At 38.7% G+C, this 20,352-nt stretch overlaps 1 protein-coding gene across 1 annotated transcript in view; it reads right to left on the bottom strand.

Moving 5' to 3' along the window:
• Positions 1 to 214: 214 nt before the first annotated feature.
• The window catches only part of LOC103184830 (limbic system associated membrane protein), a 351,957-nt gene continuing 331,819 nt past the window's right edge, over positions 215 to 20,352 (bottom strand). The window contains exons 7-8 of the mRNA XM_042334086.1: positions 18,435 to 18,470; positions 215 to 276 (exon numbers count right to left, since the gene is read on the bottom strand). Of these exons, the coding sequence (XP_042190020.1) occupies positions 272 to 276; positions 18,435 to 18,470 (41 nt within the window). The 3' untranslated portion in view covers positions 215 to 271. The remainder of the gene's footprint in view (positions 277 to 18,434; positions 18,471 to 20,352) is intronic.

Here is a 20,352-nt window from a genome sequence, read left to right as displayed (position 1 = left end):
TACAAAGCAGCTTGTACAAAACCTATTTCTTTCATGCAAGATTGCTTCTGAGGAAAGCTTTATTAAAGAGCTGGTACATTTTTCAGATCTGATACTGTAAGTTAAATTTCATTTAAAGAATTGCTAGTTCATTTGTTTATCTGACACTCTCATCTCTTGAATGAATTTTAAACAATTATAGCAAACATTTCACTACAAAATTCTCTTCTCTCCTTCTCCTAGGGTGATGATTTTGGCTGAAGTAACTTTCCGCAGGTGGCACGGTTCTCTGTTACCCTAATAACAAAAAACGTGAGTGAGCACGTATTCTATCCACAACGTATTCTATATACACTAACTATCAAGGCTTCATGTGTGAGCCTAGACAGATAGTGTAGAAAGAATACTTGACCACAGGAGGCATCCGATCTCCATCATGTCCTCAAATGACCCATTTATGCACTTCCAACACAGCCCTTTCTCAGACATGCCTACACAAGAGTCTCAGCCCAGTATGAGTTTGTGTTCTCAACTGTTTGGACTGCTGAAATCTAACTTGCTGAGAAACAAATATATTTGCATTTAACATGTATTCTGACAAGTGGTTCATCTTGTCTAATAGAAGGGGTCAGATTGAAAGTAAGGTGAATCACGTTTGTTCCAATAACTGATCTACTATGGGGACATTGTTATGTGCAACTAAAATGGGGAAAATGGTACAGTTTGATTAACGTGAGCTTGGATTTCATTCCTTCTCAGCAGATCAACACTGGAAAATAAACCCCAACAAACTGTTAATTAGAGCCTGATGAAGAGCCAAAATTTTCAAATTAAAAATCGTCCATTTTAGATTAAAAAAGGGGGTGAAAACACTTTGCTGTTTTATATGTGCAACTATTTAAAAAATTAACAAACATTCATCTCATCAGTTCCAGTAACAGATCCTCTCACTCTCTGCAACATCTCATTTAATCACATTTGTTGAATTTAATGGGAGCAGTCACTGAAATAGACAACATGTGAGGGAATTACAATCCATTGTCTGCTAGCAACGATAATTTCACAAATTTGAAATTTGTTCCTGATAATTGTCTTTGCACTGAATGTTTATTTCTAATGTATTTCTTCAGAAGAATATGATGGTTATATTAAGACTTTCACATATGTGCCTTGTAAAGTTGTGCTTGTTCAGCAAGGTCTAAACTATCACAAGGCCTAACATAGTGTCTATTTTTCTGAAAGGGAAGGCCAGAGGTAAAGCTGCGCAGATAGTTGCAATCATGACATGTTTTAACTAAATGTCACAATTGAATTATGTATTTTGTTGCAATGGTAACAAGATGCCTTGTTAAATTAGCTTGCTTGCTGCACAGTGAATCTAATCTTCTATATCTATCTATATATACTAATAAAATGTCTGCCTGCGCTTCAAGAAGGATCTCAATAACTGATTGATGTAAATACATGAAATATACCTCACCAGAAAGGTCTTGCACTTTGGAGTGACATGGGCATATTTGTTTTAGAGTATCTCCTATTGTTCACAAGTTATTTCCAGTTTTGCGTTTTTCACCTGGTGGCCACCGAGTCAAATGGCGCTGTGGCATCATGCATCACAGAGTACCTACACATGTACGCACACACTGCAGTTACACCTGGTAACCATACCGGCTGACTGTGGTGCTGTGGCATCCAGCATCACAGAGTATGCAGGTAGCCAAGCGGCGGGAACAAAATAAAGAATACAGACAAAGCTAAGCCACGGCAACAACACAATTACATTTTTAAAGCGCAGAGGACTCCCACTGAATCCTCCCAAAAGGAGTCCTCCCACAGGAGTCCTCCCAGATGTTATAGATAAAGATGAAAGGTCTGTCTGAGTGTGAAACTACATTCCATACTACTCTTTTTAAGGGAACAGACAGAGATGAGAAGGTTTAAAACGGTTGCAATACTTGCAGGTTTGGACCTCAGCTCTATTTACAAAATGGCTGCCTAGTCAGAGCCTAAGGGTGTCTCTGATTTTAATGATTACAGATGTTTGCTTGCCAAATCTACCTGTAAACCAGCTGGCTAAAACCATAGAAGGCTCCTGGAGAATCTCAGTTGTGGGAATTAAGCTCACTTATTTGCAAATCAAGAATTGTGGGATTCTTAGGCAAAGCTCTAAAGATCTTTGTCCGACTTTAAGGCAGACAATTGGTCCTAAGAGATGCAAATGCAAGATGAGACAAGTTCTGCCAGGCCTACTGGTAATGAGGGAAGAAATGCGGTGTCTCCGGGACACTGGGACAAAAGATACATTAGATCTGATGCTGTAGCAAAGTTGTTTGAATTGTGGAATTCAGCACCTTGGGATGTCTTCCCAACATGAAAGACGCTATACAAATGTAATTTGTTATTGTTGTTGTTTAAAGACTCAGTAGCAACTGGGTCTCAGTGTGTGGTTCTCACAAGCACAAACCACTGCTATGCATTGCACGAAGCACACTGAACACTCATTCCGATTCTCTTGCATTGGGAACCACCCTAAGGTTTTTAAAATATAAACAGTTAGAGAAAATGATTCACCTGCACCAACTTACCACATTAAAGAAGGTGTGATAAAATCTTCAGCAATTATAACTCAGCCTGATAAAACATGGTGCAAAATAATTTGTCACCCGTATCAAGAGTTAAACCCTCAGGAATTCAATAATCTACAAGACCTAAAGAGTCTGCTCACAAAGTCAATAAAATGTGTTTATAAAATATTTGCACTGAAAATTTGAATCTTAAGTCTATAAATATTAGAAACTTAGGAATGTACAAGACTGGATGTACAAGATTACCATTTGTCTGGCCGCCGCTTTTAATTTTAATACTTTCTTACCTCTCTGTTCCCATTTTTCCCAGAATAATTGCATAACTTAAATCTCAACAATAAAGGGAAAAAAATTATAATCTTTTAAAGCGCTAACAATCCTCCTCGGATCACAACAAATAAAAAAGAGCTTCTAGAAACCGAATAAGAAAAACATTGAGCAATCTAAATGTGATGTGACTTATTTCCCAGCTCGGAAGATTTGTTCCCTTCATTTTTCTCTCCTCCTGATAGCACTGACTTTTGCTGAGCTAAAGTTCTGCAGGTGAAGGCTATATCACATTACATCATCCAAGAGCTTAATCATTAGTATAAATCATTAGTTAGGTGGCAATTGGAGAATTGTTTCCAGGTTTGGGCAGCTCCCCCGCTATAGAAAATATATCAGTCATTGTGAGGGTGCACTGAGATGACACGAGGGATGAGAAATTATACTTATGAGTGGAGACTAGAGGAATTGGGGAAGGTTCTCCTACAACAGAAAAGGTTTAGAAAAGACCTGATAGAGTCTTTTAAAGTCATAATTTTTAAAATTATAAGGGGCTTTTAATAAACTAAACAGGGAGAATGTTTTTGCACTGGTCAGTAAATCGATAACTAGAGGACAACTAGAGGTAACTACCAAAAGAGCAAAGGGAAAAGTTAGGAGGTTTTTTTTACCCCCAAAGAATTGTCAAAATATAAAACGCCCTATCTCGCATGGTTTTTGAGGCAGAATTCTTATCAACTTTTTTAGAGGGAATTAGATAAATAACTCAAAAGGAGAAAAATAAACAATAAAAGGGTATGGAGGAAAGGCAAGAGAAAAGACTGAATGGTTAGCCGTTTTAAAGAACCAACCCAGGCAAGATGGGTGGAATGACCTCCTCTATCGTGTTAATGTCTAATGTTTCTGTTTTCACCCAACATTTCTACGTGTTCTTTTTCCATCAGAGATCATTGTGGAGTCCTGTAGCTCAGTGGTTAGAGCACTCGCTTTGCAAGCGAGAGTCCTGAGTTCAATTCCAGGCAGGGCGAAACCTTGGGCAAGTTTCCTTACTCTACACGCCTAATAATAATCCCTCCAAAACAAAACAATAATAAATTGGTCATTTTCAATCCACGACTGTTTGTGGGACATTGCTGTGCGCAATTGGCTGCCGCGTTCGCCCACAAATATACAGTCAATTCACTTTTCAGTGTGTTCTGTGCAGCGCTTTGGGATGTCCTCCCGACGTGAAAAGCACTATATCAAATGCAAGGATTATTTATCATCGACAACAATTATCAGTGGAAATCTTGACATATTTTTGCGCTCAAACTTTAGGTGCACAGAGCCAATTAGTAGCATCCCCAATTGGCTCAACTCGGGTGAGTTCAATTAGTTCAGCACAAACCAGGGATTGAAACGGGTAGGTTTCCAGTCTGCATATCTCTGTTCCATTAGGGAACATTTACAACTTTGTTGATTCTCGCATTAAAAGCTTTGAATTTCTCATGAAGCCATTTAGTTAGTGTGGGCTCACCGTGTGCTTTATGTATTAAGCTGTAGCTAACTTAATTGGTCACATGGGAAATAAGCCATACTTGCTTTTGTATGATTAGGAATACATTTATCACTTAAATTGTGAAAAATTATTCAGATTAATGGGAGAAGCATGGGGAGACAGAAATTAGCAAATTATACATATTCAGAGAAAAACATAATTGTTGCATTTTTCTAATATTTTGTCAGCAGTGATCTGCCAGCCATTTTCGTATATTCTACATCAGCCACTGTGTTTATTAACTCTGGCTGTTGTTCGGTGAATAGCAACTCATTGGCACACTGTTATCTCTGACACTGAAGCTGGGAGAAAAGACTCAATGGTCAAATATTATTTCACATTAAGCACATAGTTATTCTACTACATTGTTCATACAAAATTAGGTTTGAAATTCAAATCAGATAGCAAAAATGTGCAACCTATTACAATAATATACAATCAATAAAACTGCAAACTCTTCCACTCCTTCCTGGAACGATTTTAAAAGGACTTTCATGGAATGGAAATATATTAAGTTCCACTATACAAGAAATTGAAGCCTGTTGTTTTTCACATTCCTGCGATTTTCATACTCTAACTGCATTTAGATTTGTGAAAGATGTAATGTCAGTGCTGCTTCTTGTACGCAGGAAGTGTGCATTCGCTGTGCACAGGAAATAATAGAACAACAATCTGCAGGTTGGCATTTTTTTTGCACTTTGTTATAATACAGCCCCTGAGATCAAACCCAGGCAATTGTGTTATAATGGGGTTACACATACCAGTGAAAATAAGCAGCCACCCAGTAATGCCTGAAAACAAATAGCAATAGAAAGTATCGCAGAGTGTCCAGGGCTCACCTATGTCTGAAAATACTTCAAAATAAATAAAGATTTTGGATTTTTTATAACACCTTATCACTTGAAAATGTCTCATAGATCTGAAACTAGCCTCAAGAGTAGTGACTGTTTTCGTAGGCAATAGTACTAGTGATTTGCATCACCAAAGCCACACAAACAGCCAAAAAGTGCATAACCAATTAAGCTGGAAGATTGTTGTCTAGAACAATATTTTGCCTACAAACTATACAGTCACTTTACAGTACATTCTGTGAAGCGCTTGCTTGGAGACGTCTCAAAGACGTGATAAGGCACTATATCAAATGCAAGGATTATTATTATTAACAAGGTGCTTTCTCTTTTCAAATAGTGCCATGAGATCTTTAACTTCCACCTAAAAAGGCATACAGGACGCCGGTTTAACATCCATCTCATCTGAAAAGCAGCACTGAAATGCCAGTTTAGACAATGAACTCAAGCTCCTGTTTGAGGTCTGAACCCACAGCCTTACACCCGAAGGGAAGAGCGCTATCATAGGAGCCAAGCTTTTATGACACTCCAGAATACATAGAAGTGGGGCCCACTTAAGAACGAGGAAAGCAATGTTGTACATGACCGTTCGAATGTGTGCACTCATTAGTGAAAATCTATCCAAACTCTTCGGTAATGCGTTTATGCTTCAAAGGCACAATCCCTTTGATAGCACTGTGCTGTAATCTTTCTGACCAGTTCAATTGAATTCACAGCAATGGGGTTTCCATGGATACACACATCTTGTTTTTTTCAATTGATTTCTTTCTTCATCAGGATCTTTGGTGAAGAGATTTAAACATTCCAATGTAACTGCCTCAGAGTATCAAAAGCCATTCAACCTGGTTTGTTCATACACACTGTTACCATTATGCACATAACATCAAATGCAATCTGTACACTGCAAGCCCTTGTTAACTAGTGTGAAGGACACACTATTCTAAATATTTTCGACACACACTGACTTCTTTGTTTCGAACGTACAGTGGTTTCTATTTGCTCTAAAAAAAACATAAAGATTACATTTAAACAAAAAAGTGTTTGAGGGAAAAAACAAACTTGTGACGGACCAGGACTCTTGTCATCAGCAGATGGAGATATACTGTCACCTGCTGGACACAGAGTGATATTACTGCTGGATGATGGCAAGTTAAAACTGTTATCATAAGGAATGGTGATGTTACCAACATTCAAAGTGCACAGTATTTACTCAATAACTGCAATAACCCAATAACTAATATTAGATATAGAAAGAAGATACAGTGCAGCTATTTTTTTTAGCCTATCAAATTCACCTGTACTCGTTGAAGATTCCATTGAGATGTCTTATCACACAAATGCTTGCTAGTAAGTTTATAAAAATGTAAAATGCATAAATAGAACTTGATTAAGGCCTTTCATTTCTGAAGCTGCAAAATGCTTTAGAGATGAAGACAGCAGTGAGGAGGGAGAATCTGAGGGTGTTGACCAAAGGCACTGTTAGAAGAAATTTTTTTAATAAAAGGATTCCAGGAGAGAAATAAATAATAGGATTTTGTACGAGTTCCACGGAGCTGGTGTGAAGTGGCTGAAGACCTGGCCACCAAGAGTGAGATGAATTGAGTGAGGAATGAGCAGTAACCTAGAGTTAGAAAAACAGAGGGAATGGGCAGCAGGTGATGGAATAGGTGGGAAGGGGCAAGGTTGTGTAAACATTTCAATGTCAGGATGAGGACTTTAGTCAATCTATTTGAGCAATGAAAGCCAGTGGAGTTTGACAATCAGGACAGGGTGTGTGCAGAGCCTCATGGAGGGGATGTGGGCTTCATAGTTTTGGAATTAGTTGGAACTTGTGGAGGCCAACAAGGGGGAAATGGAAAAGTCTACAATGAGGTGATAGAGGCACGATAAAGTATTTCAGCAACAGAGGAGATAAGATAGGGACAAAAGGGTGTAATGTTCTCGCAATGGAAAAATACAGTTTTAGTCTTTTACAGTTTTTAAGGTTATCCAGCACTTGACGCCTGCCAAATATTTGGTCCGGACAACAATAATAATAATAGTTAATTGAAATGGAAAAAAGAAGCCAGGCCACCACCTCAGCAGGACATTGTCTCAGGATTGTAGAATTGTTAGCAGAAGAATAGGGAGAGTTAGAAGTTATTTCTTCACTTAAGAGGGTTGTTAGGGTTTGAAATTAATTGCCACAAGTGGTTATTGAGGTTGGATCAATAGAATAATTCCATTACGTTTTCTCCTAAAAGAATACTATCTAATCTGTGTTTGAAAGTATCAACACTTCCTGCTTCAACTGTCTCCCAAGGGAGCCTGTTCCACAGGTTCACTATTTGCTCACTGAAATAGTATTTGGTACGAATCATTCTGAATTCACACTCCTTCAATCGCAGGCTGTGTCCTCTGGTTTTTGAATGTGATCAACACAATACTGAGAGGAGAAACTATGGATACAAGAGTGAATGGGATGAGAAAGAGGGTTATGACGACGTCAGAAAACAGTGCAAAATAGGGTAACTTTAGAGAAGGAAGAGAGGAGTATGAAAAGGCATTTGGATTAGTAAATCAAAGAGCTGATAAAAAATGTACCTCACAACTCAACCAATTATTGTGCTGCAACTTGAAAAATGGTCCACACTACACTGATAGAATCCTTTTGTTTTGTCACTTTATTCTGAAGGACTACAACATTTTCATGGGTTTGATAAAAGGACAGGCTGCATTGTACAGGAATAAGCACACCTCATTCTCTCTCAATAGAGCTCCAGCTTCCTACTCCCCTGGTGCAAGTTTGGGAATCATTAATGGGACAATGTGAGAAGCTTATTAGAAGGACTGACAACAGAAGTAAAGGGCAAATTGTTAAAACACCAACTATTACAGATTTAAAGGATTCTGATAATCTAAAACCCAATTACTGTTTTCAGTGTTATGTTATGCCAAGGCTCCATGACTGGATTGAAACTGAAGCAAAGCAGCCCATTTCATTCTTTAAAGAAAAAAACTTTCTCTTCTCTCTCTGAGCTGGATTCAAAATTCAGGCTCAATTCACCTCATCGTGAGAGAAAATGCAGCAACTAATTCCAAATCATTTTTTACTGTATTTAAAATAAAATAATTAACTGAATTGTAAATGCTTTCGAAAACACTGAGCACTTTTTGATATTCTATTTGCAAAGTTCCTGATGGATCTTTCAGTCATAGAGTGACTGTTTCCTTTGAATAAATAATGTGCTGGCAAAAAGCTGATATTACACTCTCAACAAGGCCCATGTTTCAAATGCAATACTTTGAAATGTGATATTTAGTGAATAAATTAGCAACTAAAATAAAGACAATGGATGCAAAATATTGATAAAGTGAGGTGTGTAACAAGTCTGAATGATTCTTTGGGATGCATTGGACTCTAACATGAGCAAAGACGTTGTTATGTGGTGGACAGCACAACAACCTTTTCCCCAACTTACAAGTTCCTGAGCTCCACCAGAGCTTCAGATGGAAACATACTGTGGAAATCACCGTGATGTTGGCCATGTGGCAAACCGGTGTCTGCGCTTTCAGTGAAAGAAGAGTGAGCAGTCAGGGGTGTCTAACTGAGCAGGATGAGGAAAGAAACAAAATGTTTGCCTATAAGTTACATGATAAACGCTGGAATTTACAATCCAAACTCTGGAATTTTACCCTCCCTTCACTTCAGCAGTGTGTGTGTGGTGGGGGGGGGGGGGGGGTGTAATTCTAATTCATATATACATTACCCTCTTTGTTTAAAGAAGGGATTTAACAACAACAAGATTACATTTGTATAGCGCCTTTCACGTCGGGAGGATGTCCCAAGGCGCTGGACAGTGTACAGCATTTCAGACCCGAGCTGAGGTCAGGGGGAGGGAGGGGAGGGAAAGGGGGGTGGCTGATGGCATGGTTGAAGAGGAAGGTCTTGAGGCGGGACTTGAAGGATGCTAAGGAGGGGTCGAGGCAGAGTGACTGGGGGATGGAATTCCAGAGGTTGGGGGCAGAGTGGCTGAAGGCTCTCCCGCCAATGGTGGGGCAGGTGTGTCGGGGGACGTGGAGCAGGCCAGAGCAGGCTGAGCCGAGGGAGCGGGTCAGTTATGAGGGGGTTAGGAAGTCACAGAGCTATGTTAAAATATGTTTTGAAATTAATCCCCTTGCTCAATTCTGAATAATGGAGGTGCCGAAACTTATCTGAAGAGTTATTGAATTCCTGCTTCATGGGGATCATGTATTAAGGATCAACCTCTCTGATCTTATTCCAGGGATAGTGGCCTTGCTCAGGGTGAATTAGAGCAGTATCCTGTGAATAAATCAACAGAGGTCATTTTCCACCTTCGGAAACTACTATCAAGGCTTTGCTGATATCCTCGGCCTGTTGCATTTTGACCATAAGCATATTTAAACCACATTATCCCTCTCAGGCTTTTCAACCATTTCTGTTTATTCTCCAGGTTTGAGAAACAGCCAATAAACTCCATTAGAGATAGAGACAGGGTAAGAAGATCCAATACGATTTCTGCCAAAGAAGATCATGCAAAATGTTTGGAAGAATTAACACTCTTACAGATCTAGAAGCAAATAAGGCTTCCATCATGAAGATAAATGGATTAAAACTAGTTAAAAATGTAGACAGAGTCCCTGCTTTTTCACTTAATAAGAAAATTTACAGAACGCCAGTCATTTATGGTAGAGTTCAGCGATCTGTCACTAAACTCAAATACTGCTCAAGCCCGAAAGGTAAATCAGTAATGAAGAACTGCTTTGGCAAAATTAAATATTGAACTACAAGGGCAGTATGCTTTACGACAAGCAGCTACTTGAATGGAGAGTTACAGAGTGAAGAATTTTCAGAAACAGAATGAATTGATGCAGGCTAAGAAGGTTAGAAAGGAACTGTGTTCAAATCTAAGAAATCAGGTGCTGGACCTCGACCTTCAGACAGACCGTATAGGAAATTCATTGGGCTTTTCAGGAAGCCAGATTTAAAGTTTTCAAACACGTTTCAGAGACAGATGAAAACAAACCATGCAGAACCTAAATATCAGACGCACAGGGTTGTCATCTCAAAAGAACAGAGAACCGAAGACTGCTTATTAACTGAAAATAACTAACACAGCGGAATGAGCAGTGTGGCATGTAAAGTTATGCAAGGTCCAAATATTCAGCTACAAATGTAGAATTTGATTTGTTGTATTATATCATTTCAGGGCAACTCACTGGATTTCAGCATTCGGTAAGAACGTGTTCTCACAGAATGAGTTTCACTGAGAACAATGACAGAATTCTTACCCCATCTCTGTCTTTATACTTGATATTTAAGACTGTCATTGATATTTTATGATAAGAAACCCATTATATTTGTCATCAGATATTATTTATCAGATGTCCATCAGAGGCCTGCCATTACGTGTTAGGATTTTTAAAGGCAAGGGATCTAATTTGAGGGGTTAACATGGCAAGAGCCATGGCGTAAAATTCAATACATTGCAAGTGTTTGTTTTAAGCATTTTATNAAAAAAATTGAAAAAGTCTGAAGACTTAATCTTTCCATTCAATAAACAGTTAATTGGCTATTCTGTTATTGAATACACGGAAGGAATGTTAAGGAATGTGGCAAAAGTTACTATTAAGGAATGTTACCTCATTAAGGAATGTGGCAAAAGTAACATTTTATTGCATTGTTTCAATCAGTGTTGCTCTTGTATATTGCTCTGACTTGACTGTATGCTGAGGCACAGCTCGAGCAGCTGAGATACTGATGATGAGATAACCCCTTGAGCCACCCAAAGGAGTGAAGCCTCAGGTATGCACAACACCATCCATGGATGGTGCACATGACATCTATTTATCCACTGTGTAACATACAGTTTACCAGAACTTCAGGCCCTGTTCAGTGCAGATTGTATCCTTATTTTCGCTAATGTCTCCATCTAGTGGCAGTTGGAGTTGTTGGCAATTTTGTCTCACTTCTAATTTGGCTTTGCTGTATGGGCTTTCATGGTTGCATGGTTCAATGTGTGTGTTCTCATTTAAGAACGGCCTCTTTGACTGAATCTAAATTTACTAAAACCTAGTCCTCATGCTTCAATGGGCTTCCCATTTTAATTAGGATGCAAATCACCAACTTTTGCATTGAGTAATGTAATGATCATTAATCAGAACAAATTTTCCTGTGATGTGATCTCTTGCCAGTTGAATGTGATTCCTACAAAAATTCTCCCAATTATTTTTTTTTAAAGAAGCAACTGTCTAAGTTCGGGTGACCATATTTTGTAATCCAAATCCAGGGACAAATATATAAAACAATTAACTCATCACAATTCCTGATGCTGCCAGTAGTGGAGAAGCTTGTTGGATTAATGACTGATATTTTTCTGATGAGTGTATCTGTTTAGAATTTTATTGCTCTTGTTCAGCTTGTTGCTGAACTCAAGACAGGGCAAATTTGGCCAGGGACACAATACCTCATCCGGGGACTGTCCCCAGAAATCAGGGATGTAGGGTCACTAGGAACATGCCACTAGGAAGCAGTAATGCATGTGACAGTGACAGCCATTTGAGCTGCAGAGTTTATTCTAATCCCGGCATAATATTTCTGACTGAGCAACAATGAGGCAATCTAAGGCTCTTCAGTCATGAAACAACCCCTAGGGATCTCTAGGTTTGACTGTCAAAAGCCATGGGACATCCTTTTGATAGCTATTCATAGTGAAAGGTGCTATAAAAATGTGTATTGTATACAATTTTAAAATGGGAATGAAAAAATAAACCCAGAACAATACATTAAGTTGCACCAAGATAGTAGAACAAAAAGGCACAGTTTCAGAGTCACAAAGGGCAATTTCAGGATGGATACCAGGAAGTTTTTCTTTCCTAGAGAGTAATTGATGACTGGATCGTCAATTGTAAGAAAAGGTGTTTGAGGCCAGGGAATTGGACTCATGTGAAAAGCAGCTTGATGCTGTGATGGGAGGACAGTGTTGTGGAAGAATGGAATGAGATGGGTTGGAGGGCTTTCTTCATTCAACCCAATCTTGTTTGTGATTTATGTGGTTTCAGTATTCCTCCTCTTAACTCTGCATCAGTGAAAGCAACCACTTGGTGGCAGTATATTCCTCGGGTTGGTTAAATTTTCCCTATTCCTTATATGAAAGTGTAAAGCAGAGGTTGCTGTAAATAGTTGCTCCTAGATAGTTTCTAACATATTCTCAGGGCTGATGTACTGAGGAAGGGTGAAAGGGAATCTCTCCCTAACCAAAATTAAGATTTTATCTATTGGGCAGCCAAGGCCACGCAGTGTGTGGGGTGGTCAAGGGAAAAAAATAACCTTTGTTCCTATTCACCTATATCGTTGAATACAGTATTTCAGGAAGTGCATACAGTAGTTTAAACTCTGCTATCTTGTGTCCCTTAATTTTGACTTTAATGTTAATCCATTGAAGCATGAGGACTAGGTTTTAGTAAATTTAGATTCAGTCAAAGAGACCGTTCTTAAATTAGAACACACACTGACCATTGAACCATGCAACCAGCAACAGTAACTGTTTTTTCCGACAGAAAATGTCTTTTTTTTTATTCATCCCCTCCTGACGTGAAAGATGCTATACAAATGTAATTTTGTTGTTGTTCCTATTTTGCTTCAATTAGTTCTTATGGTATACACCAACAACAACAACTTGGATTTATATAGCGCCCTCCACGCCGGACGGAGTCTCAGAAGGCTTCATGTAAATGGCAGCACTGACATATGTCATATGGTGAACTATAGTTCATTATTACAACAGAAATGGGGTATTAATTGTTCTCAACCAGGGTGGCAGCTATGGAGGAGAAAGAATCTGCCAGCATTTTCACTCCTCAATCCCTTATTCATCTTGGTGCTAAGTACATGTGTGCACACACCAGGTGAGGTCAGAATCTGGCTTTGCTTTGATGTGCCCACTTTGACAATAATAATAATAGCTTTGACAAAGCTACACACTTACTGTCTAGCCTCACATGGAGAAAGTTCTTTGCATACACTTAATTACTCTTGCACAAAACTCTCCTCAGCCCCAGGAAATTTACATATTTAGTGATATTACTTTGCTTCCAGCCTTTTTAAAATATATATGTAATTGCATACTCATTGCCAATGGATGGCACTGTTTGATTCTACAGAGGATGCTGGACAGTTAATGAATTAGCACAGTGAAGGGTTCAAAGGAAAAGGTAAGCTGGAGGTTAAAGTTCATGCTTTCAATTCTGAGATTGGATTGCTGTCTTAATTTACTGACAGTTCTAAAGTGCTACTGTATTTAGGTTGCAATTTGTGGAATTATGTTTGCTCTTTGTTTCTTCTAAACTCTGTAATCCTTATAATGTGATCTCACCTGGGACACAGTTGGATCATAACAAGAGGTCTCAGCATTTCTGGAAGGAGCAAGTAGATAAGGGCAAGATTGAACTCAGCTGTGAAGGCCTTTGGCCTTGATTAGTTTGCCACTCACTCTACAAGTTCATAAATAAAGATGGCAGAAAGTTAAACAGTGTCCAAGCAATGGTCCACTGGCCAGCGAGTTCATGAGAGGAGAGAAAATTGAGATGAACAAAATATGAATCCAGTGTCTTTGAAAGTAGCATCCAAAATAAACAAGCCAGTGTCTACAACACTAGGAGTTGGAAGCTAACACTGTTGATGAGATTCTTGAAGAGTGGCGAGTGCTGAAGAGCGGTGAGAGACGAAGAGCCACGTGGGGCGAGGTGAAGTGAGTACTTAAACCCAATATGATCATTGCATTCCAGCCCAAACTGAGATCCACAAAGGATGGAGGCAGCACATATTTAATTGATCACAATTTCCCACTGGAACGTTCTTTGATTTACTGTGTTTGAAGTTTTTCTTCTTAATTAGACCCCTTGGAAGCCTTTGGACTGATGGCAAATTAGTTTGTTCTTAAATAAGTAATAAAGTCAAATAATTCTGAACTTGAATTATTCAGAAAAAAATGAACAGCCTTATGAAGGATTTATAGTTACATCTATATCTAGCTTCACCCTCCAAACAAAAAATACAACTGAAAGATTTTCCCTTCCCCTTATGAAGGCTTTTGATTCCATGCTGCTTTAATTTTAAGGGAGACATGTCTGGCCACATGCCAAAGGTGTTATTTCAGCCTCCATTCCAAGGTTTCAAATTGGAGTGTATCTTTCTGTATGTTCCAGATTTTTAATAAGTAGAACACAAGTGGGACCAGGCATAATACTTCTTATTACAGTCTTCTGTGGATTCCTTGTTAACTTGTGAAAAACGATTTTCATGGTGACATTTTTCTAAATTATAAACAAGAAACTTTTGAAAGGTAATGAATCAGACTAATTTACATTCAATGAAGAAAGTCCTACTTTACCTTCTATGCCACACACTGTTGATTTCTGTTTTAGTCAACACTGATAGTAAAGGAAGAGATAGTCACAGTGAAACTAGTGGTTTTAAGTGTTAAATCTCTGATGTACTCAGTCATTTGCAAAACAGTTTAATTTCAGAATTTGAAAGCTTGTGTTATTTACATCTTTTGTTTGGTTCAATAACATGTATTACATATATTGTACTTATTGCCTTTACTGTTAAAGTCAGTTTGGGGGCAAATCAGCTGTGGTGCAAGTACATCATGCTGAGCATCAGCACTGGGCTTGGGAGCAATCCAGCATAATGTATGCTCCTTGAGTTTTCTGCCATGACCTTTGTTCCCAGAAACAAATATATTACCTGGTAAACTGGTAAATAAGGAGCAAAACATAGCCATTGGGAATAATCTTGATGTGTGTAGATTTGCAGATAGTTCATTTGACAAAGGCATCCTTTTCGACAAGAATCAATTACAATTTTTCTTCAGTTAAAATAAGAGGAAGATGAGGAAGAGGAGACCTCATAAATTAATGAGTAGAATGTTGTCCAAAATGCACACCACGATTGTGAGACAGAGGCACATGCACTGTCCACTATTAAACAGAAACTACACTAGATTTAGTAAAATCAAAAACTCTAGTCTGTTACTATGACTGGCTTTAGACTTCATGAATACTGTATAGACCATTTGAGGTAGCATAGTAAACCATGTAAATTGTACAATGTGACATACCTTTTACTGTTTTCATTTTCAGTTTTAGTACTTATATAAAACACTGGTTAGGCCTCAGTTAGAATACTGGGCCCAGTTCTGGGCACCACACGAAAGGAAGGATGTTTAGGCATTGGAAAGGGTGCAGAGGAGATTTACGAGGATGGTACCAGGAACCTTGATTATGAGGAAAGGCTAGAGAGGCTTGGATTATTCTCATTGGAGCAGAGAAGGTGCTAATAGAGGAGACCTAATAGAGGTCTTCAAAATCATGAGGGGATTTGATAGGTTAGAAAGGGAAAAACGGTTTCCACTGGTGGGTGTGTCGGTGACACAAGGTCACAGATTCAAAATAGTCTCTAGAAGAAGCAGAGGGGAGGTGAGAAGAATTTTTTCATGCAGCGAGTTGTTCGAATCTGGAACGCATTGCCTGAAAGGGTGGTCGAGGCCAATTCGATAACAACTTTTAAAAATGCGGTGGATGGGTATTTGAGGAGGACGGGTTTGCAGGGTTATGGGGAAAGGGTGGGGAGTGGGATTGACATTAATTGCTCTATTCAAAGAGCCGGCACAAACTTGATGGACCGAATGGCCTCTTTTTGTGCTGTACGATTCTATGATTCTATTCTTTATATATAAATGATAACTGATAAGAAGAAGCTATCAATCTCATCTGGAGTGATATTTAATAAAGGATGGGGAACTAAACGTATTGAATCTGGTGAAGTCCTGAATGAGTCACTAGACAGAGCAACTCATGAAAGTGTTGAGAAAAAGAAATCTGATATCAGCATCCCTCATACCAAGGAATCACAGTGCAATCCTGTTAATTGGCATAGAGATATCTGTGATCCAGAATGGTACCATTCTCTGAAATAGAGGACATATGGTAGTAAGTGGCCCATTAAGTGAGGGAGTAAGGGGGAAAAAAACATATAATACAGATGGTTGCCAAAGAATATACTGTTGAATATGAATCACAACGCAGGTGGATAGGATACTTTGGTATGTGTTTGAGCACTCACTGATTGAGGCTAGACATTGCAAGGCATATTCCTTCACCCAGTTTCTATCCTGCATGAATCCTTTGCGATCAAGTTAATTTCAGGGAACCTAGTTCTGCTGCTCCAGTTTGCAGTTCCATTCCCCGGGGGGCTTGATTCTGATTCTGTCGTCTCACCTTCATAATGTCTAGGGAGGAAACTATTCCTAATGATCCTAGTAAAGAGAATGGTCTATACAATACTTAGTTTCAGTGTGAGAACCTCTGAAACTGTTTAACAGGCAAAACTAATCAGCAAAGATTAAGATTGTTCACTCCTGATACTGAGTTTGTTTGTTAAGGAAACTGTTCAAAAGGATTAGGGTAGTTGAATGTCAACTATTTTTTTCCTTTGATGCTGTAATAACGTTTGATGATTAGGGTATGTTTGCAACAAAAGGGAGGTTCTAATAAAATTTAAACTGAAAATAAATTATGAATTTTGTTTGGTTCTTACTGAGCTACAGGGATTATCCAAACAATGGATTCAAGACACTCTGGGAACCCACTTATGAATAGACTTGTATCAATGGTTTCAGTGAACAATCTAAGTCTTTATTACACCCTTGGGCTAGAACCAGAAATGAAAATCTGATGAATATATAGCCATACCAAAGTTTTCACCTGCTGATTTATTGGCTTCAGGCAATGATTTGGACTCAGTAACATTCACACTACAGCTAATATGACTTCATGCAGCTCGGCAAATATTTTCATCTTTTTATAGGCAGTGATTTACACATAGGTTAAAATAACATCATGGTTTTGTCATGACTTTGTTCTATTTAGATCTGTGATTGCTTTGTATGAACAATATGCCTACCCACTTCTGTGTCACAATCTGTGTAACAAATTTATACTTCAGTTAAGAGAGTTAAATAAATAAATCACTTACTGTGCTGTGAAATACATAATTTGCTGTTACTTTCATTGCAGCTTCTAGTTCCACTTTACAAAAGTACTCAAAGGTTCTTATCTCTGTCTTGAGAGCATCTTTATGAGACTTTATCCAAGTCTGTGGAACGATTTCAGGAAATGCCTCAGATTTCAATGCTCAGCACACAATTATGGCTTCCTTGCAATAACATTTGTTTTGTATAAAAAATGCTAAGAAACAGAGGCACAAAAAGACTGAATTCTAGGTATCGGTCTGTTATTTACAGTGCCTTCCAATGGCTGGTGGGGAGGGAATGTTCTGATAAGACAAAGGCACTGGGGTGATTAGTCATATTTGGATGTTTAAAATTATAACAGTGTTTAAGATAGATAGGCTGCTTCCATTGGCATCTGTAGCCGGGCGGGGGGGGGGGGGTGGGTGGGGGGGCAGATATAAAATAGCAACTAGGGGATCAAAAAGAGAATTTAGGTGGAACTACTTCACACAGGGGGTAGTGAGATTGGGGAACTTGTTGCTGGAAGTGGTGGTTAAATCAAATAGTGTCAATATAATCAAGAAGAAGCTAGATCTTCACATGAGAGAGAGGAATGGGCAGAGATTTATGTGGAGTATAAACACCGGCACGGACTTCTCGGGCCAAGTGGCTTGTTCTGTGCTGTACTTCTTTGTAAATCTTTGAAAACACCAGATGGCTCCATCAGTATCATTGCACAAAGCGCCTATGGTCACACCACATGCTATCACACTGCGGCTGTGTACAGGATTAGTCAACGAGATAAAAAAAGCAAACTTCAAAGTGTAGCTTTATGCTACACTGAAACTGTGTTAGGAAACACAATGTATGAAAGAAGTCAACAGACAACCCTTGATATTATGCAGAAAAATGCTTTTGTGGCCCAAGGGTATAACAAGACAAATAATGACTGCTGTTATAAGGAAATAGCGCTAACATTTATGCCCTTGTAGAATAAGAATCATCTTCATTTTGGATATAATAACCAACAATTCCATTTCAAAGGCAATATCTTAGCTTCATCACCCTCAACAGGAGTTAATATTTGTTGAAATGTATCTTTGATATGTTAGTAGCCTAAGTCAAAAGGCCTATTGAAAGACATTTCTACTGTCTTCTAGTCTAACAGAAATGTCTAGAATCATGACCAATCCATACTGACCTTGAATGGGGTTTGGAATAGTAGGCAGGATAATTTCTATGAAAGGAAATGGTAAAAAGACAAAAAGACATTTATGCATACATCATGCTGCCATGATATAACAAATGAACAAAGAGGGCCCGGTTTTATAGAATATTCTGCACTGGTTCAACCGAGCCAGCCAGTCTGCTAAGATTGCTTTTGATGCTGTATTGATGTGCACCGTACTGCAGAATGGCACAATATAAATATGGCAATTAGTTTTGGATATAGCTTCTATTGTGTCTAGGTATCACAGTCTCCAAGACATCAGCAAGCTAAGGAACCATGCTTACACCTCTCACACCCATTTTAAATTTGTGTTTCCTTTCAAATATGAATGTTTTTAATAATAATAATAATCCTTGCATTTGATATAGCGCTTTTCACATCGGGAGGACGTCCCAAAGCGCTTCACAGAAGTGAATTGACTGTATATTTGTGGGCGAACGCGGCAGCCAATTGCGCACAGCAATGTCCCACAAACAGTCGTAGATTGAAAATGACCAATTTATTATTGTTTTTGTTTTGGAGGGATTATTATTAGGCTCTGTGTGGAGTAAGGAAACTTGCCCAAGATTTCGCCCTGCCTGGAATTGAACTCAGGTCTCTCGTTTGCAAAGCGAGTGCTCTAACCACTGAGCTACAGGACTCCACACTTTCCTGAAGAAAGTTGGAATACCATAGGTGCCTACATCATATCTAGGTTTTAATTGGAAAAATCAATTTGTGAGAGCATAAAGCAATACTATCCAACTTTCATGGAACTGCTGGCAATAATCCATTTACAGTTCACACTGAGCCTTCCTTTATAGCACAATTTGTAACCTATTGACATTTGACGGTAATGCAAACAATATAAAATCGGGCCCAGCTTTCCGAATGGACAAACAAACAGACTGCTGCCATCTCACATTTGTGAATGTTATTGCTGACCTCCCACAGGATCTAGCAGGATATCAGTTACAAATGAATAAATGTTATATTAGTTCTATAAAACAACTATTATTACTAGCTAATGAATCTACCAACTTCTTACCAGAAAGGTGGCAGGAATCTCCCTGGATAATGAGGTATGGCCCACTGATACCAGCAACAACAAATTACATTTATATAGCGTCTTTCACGTCAGGAGGAATCCTAAGGTACTGGACAATGGGATCAGAGAGGAGTGAATAATGCACTATAAATAAGGCTGTATGAAAATCAATTTTATTGCGGAAAGTGCAAATTTTAGCACACACAACTTTTTATAGTTGCCGTACCTTTTAATGACAAGTGAGCACATGTTCCCAATGGACCATCCACCTGTCCATCAACCTGCCCTCCACCTGTCTCTAAGATGCAATGAAAGCATGGGATGGGCTGATTGACAGGCAGATGGTCCAATGGGAGCGTGAGCCAGTTTGATAGGCAGGTGGATGGCCCAATGGGAATGTGTACTCACTGTAGATACGTGAACTTGAACTGACCACATCAAAATCACTTTAACCAAAGTGGCTGCAACTTTTGGACTTTCTTATAGCCTTAACTATAAAGTAGCCAATTGGCATTTAGGAAAATAAAAGACTGCTACAGGGGAAGTAATACTGTGTTTTCTTGCAACCAGATCTCTACAGTTTAATTAAAACATACAATTTATTTTCAGTAAACAGCTCTTGTAATCAATATGGATTATTTTGTCTACAGTCTTCATGTGTGAATGTGATCACTCCAGTCACATTAGAGTCTAGCTGTTTTATATTGCACCTACAGCCAGTCTGTGATCCATTAAGGACCTTGAGCCTGTGCCTGAAGGCATGCTTGGGACGTCCTCCTGACGTGAAAGGTGATATACATATGTAATCTTGTTGTTGTTGTTGTTGATATCAACTTGAGCTTGGAATGGTAACAGGCTGCA

The sequence above is a fragment of the Callorhinchus milii genome, unplaced genomic scaffold (assembly GCF_018977255.1).
Source record: "Callorhinchus milii isolate IMCB2004 unplaced genomic scaffold, IMCB_Cmil_1.0 Scaffold4, whole genome shotgun sequence".
NCBI classification, from domain to species: domain Eukaryota; kingdom Metazoa; phylum Chordata; class Chondrichthyes; order Chimaeriformes; family Callorhinchidae; genus Callorhinchus; species Callorhinchus milii.
The sequence above is the reverse complement of the archived record's forward strand: the minus strand, read 5'-3'. Positions and strand labels throughout refer to the sequence as shown.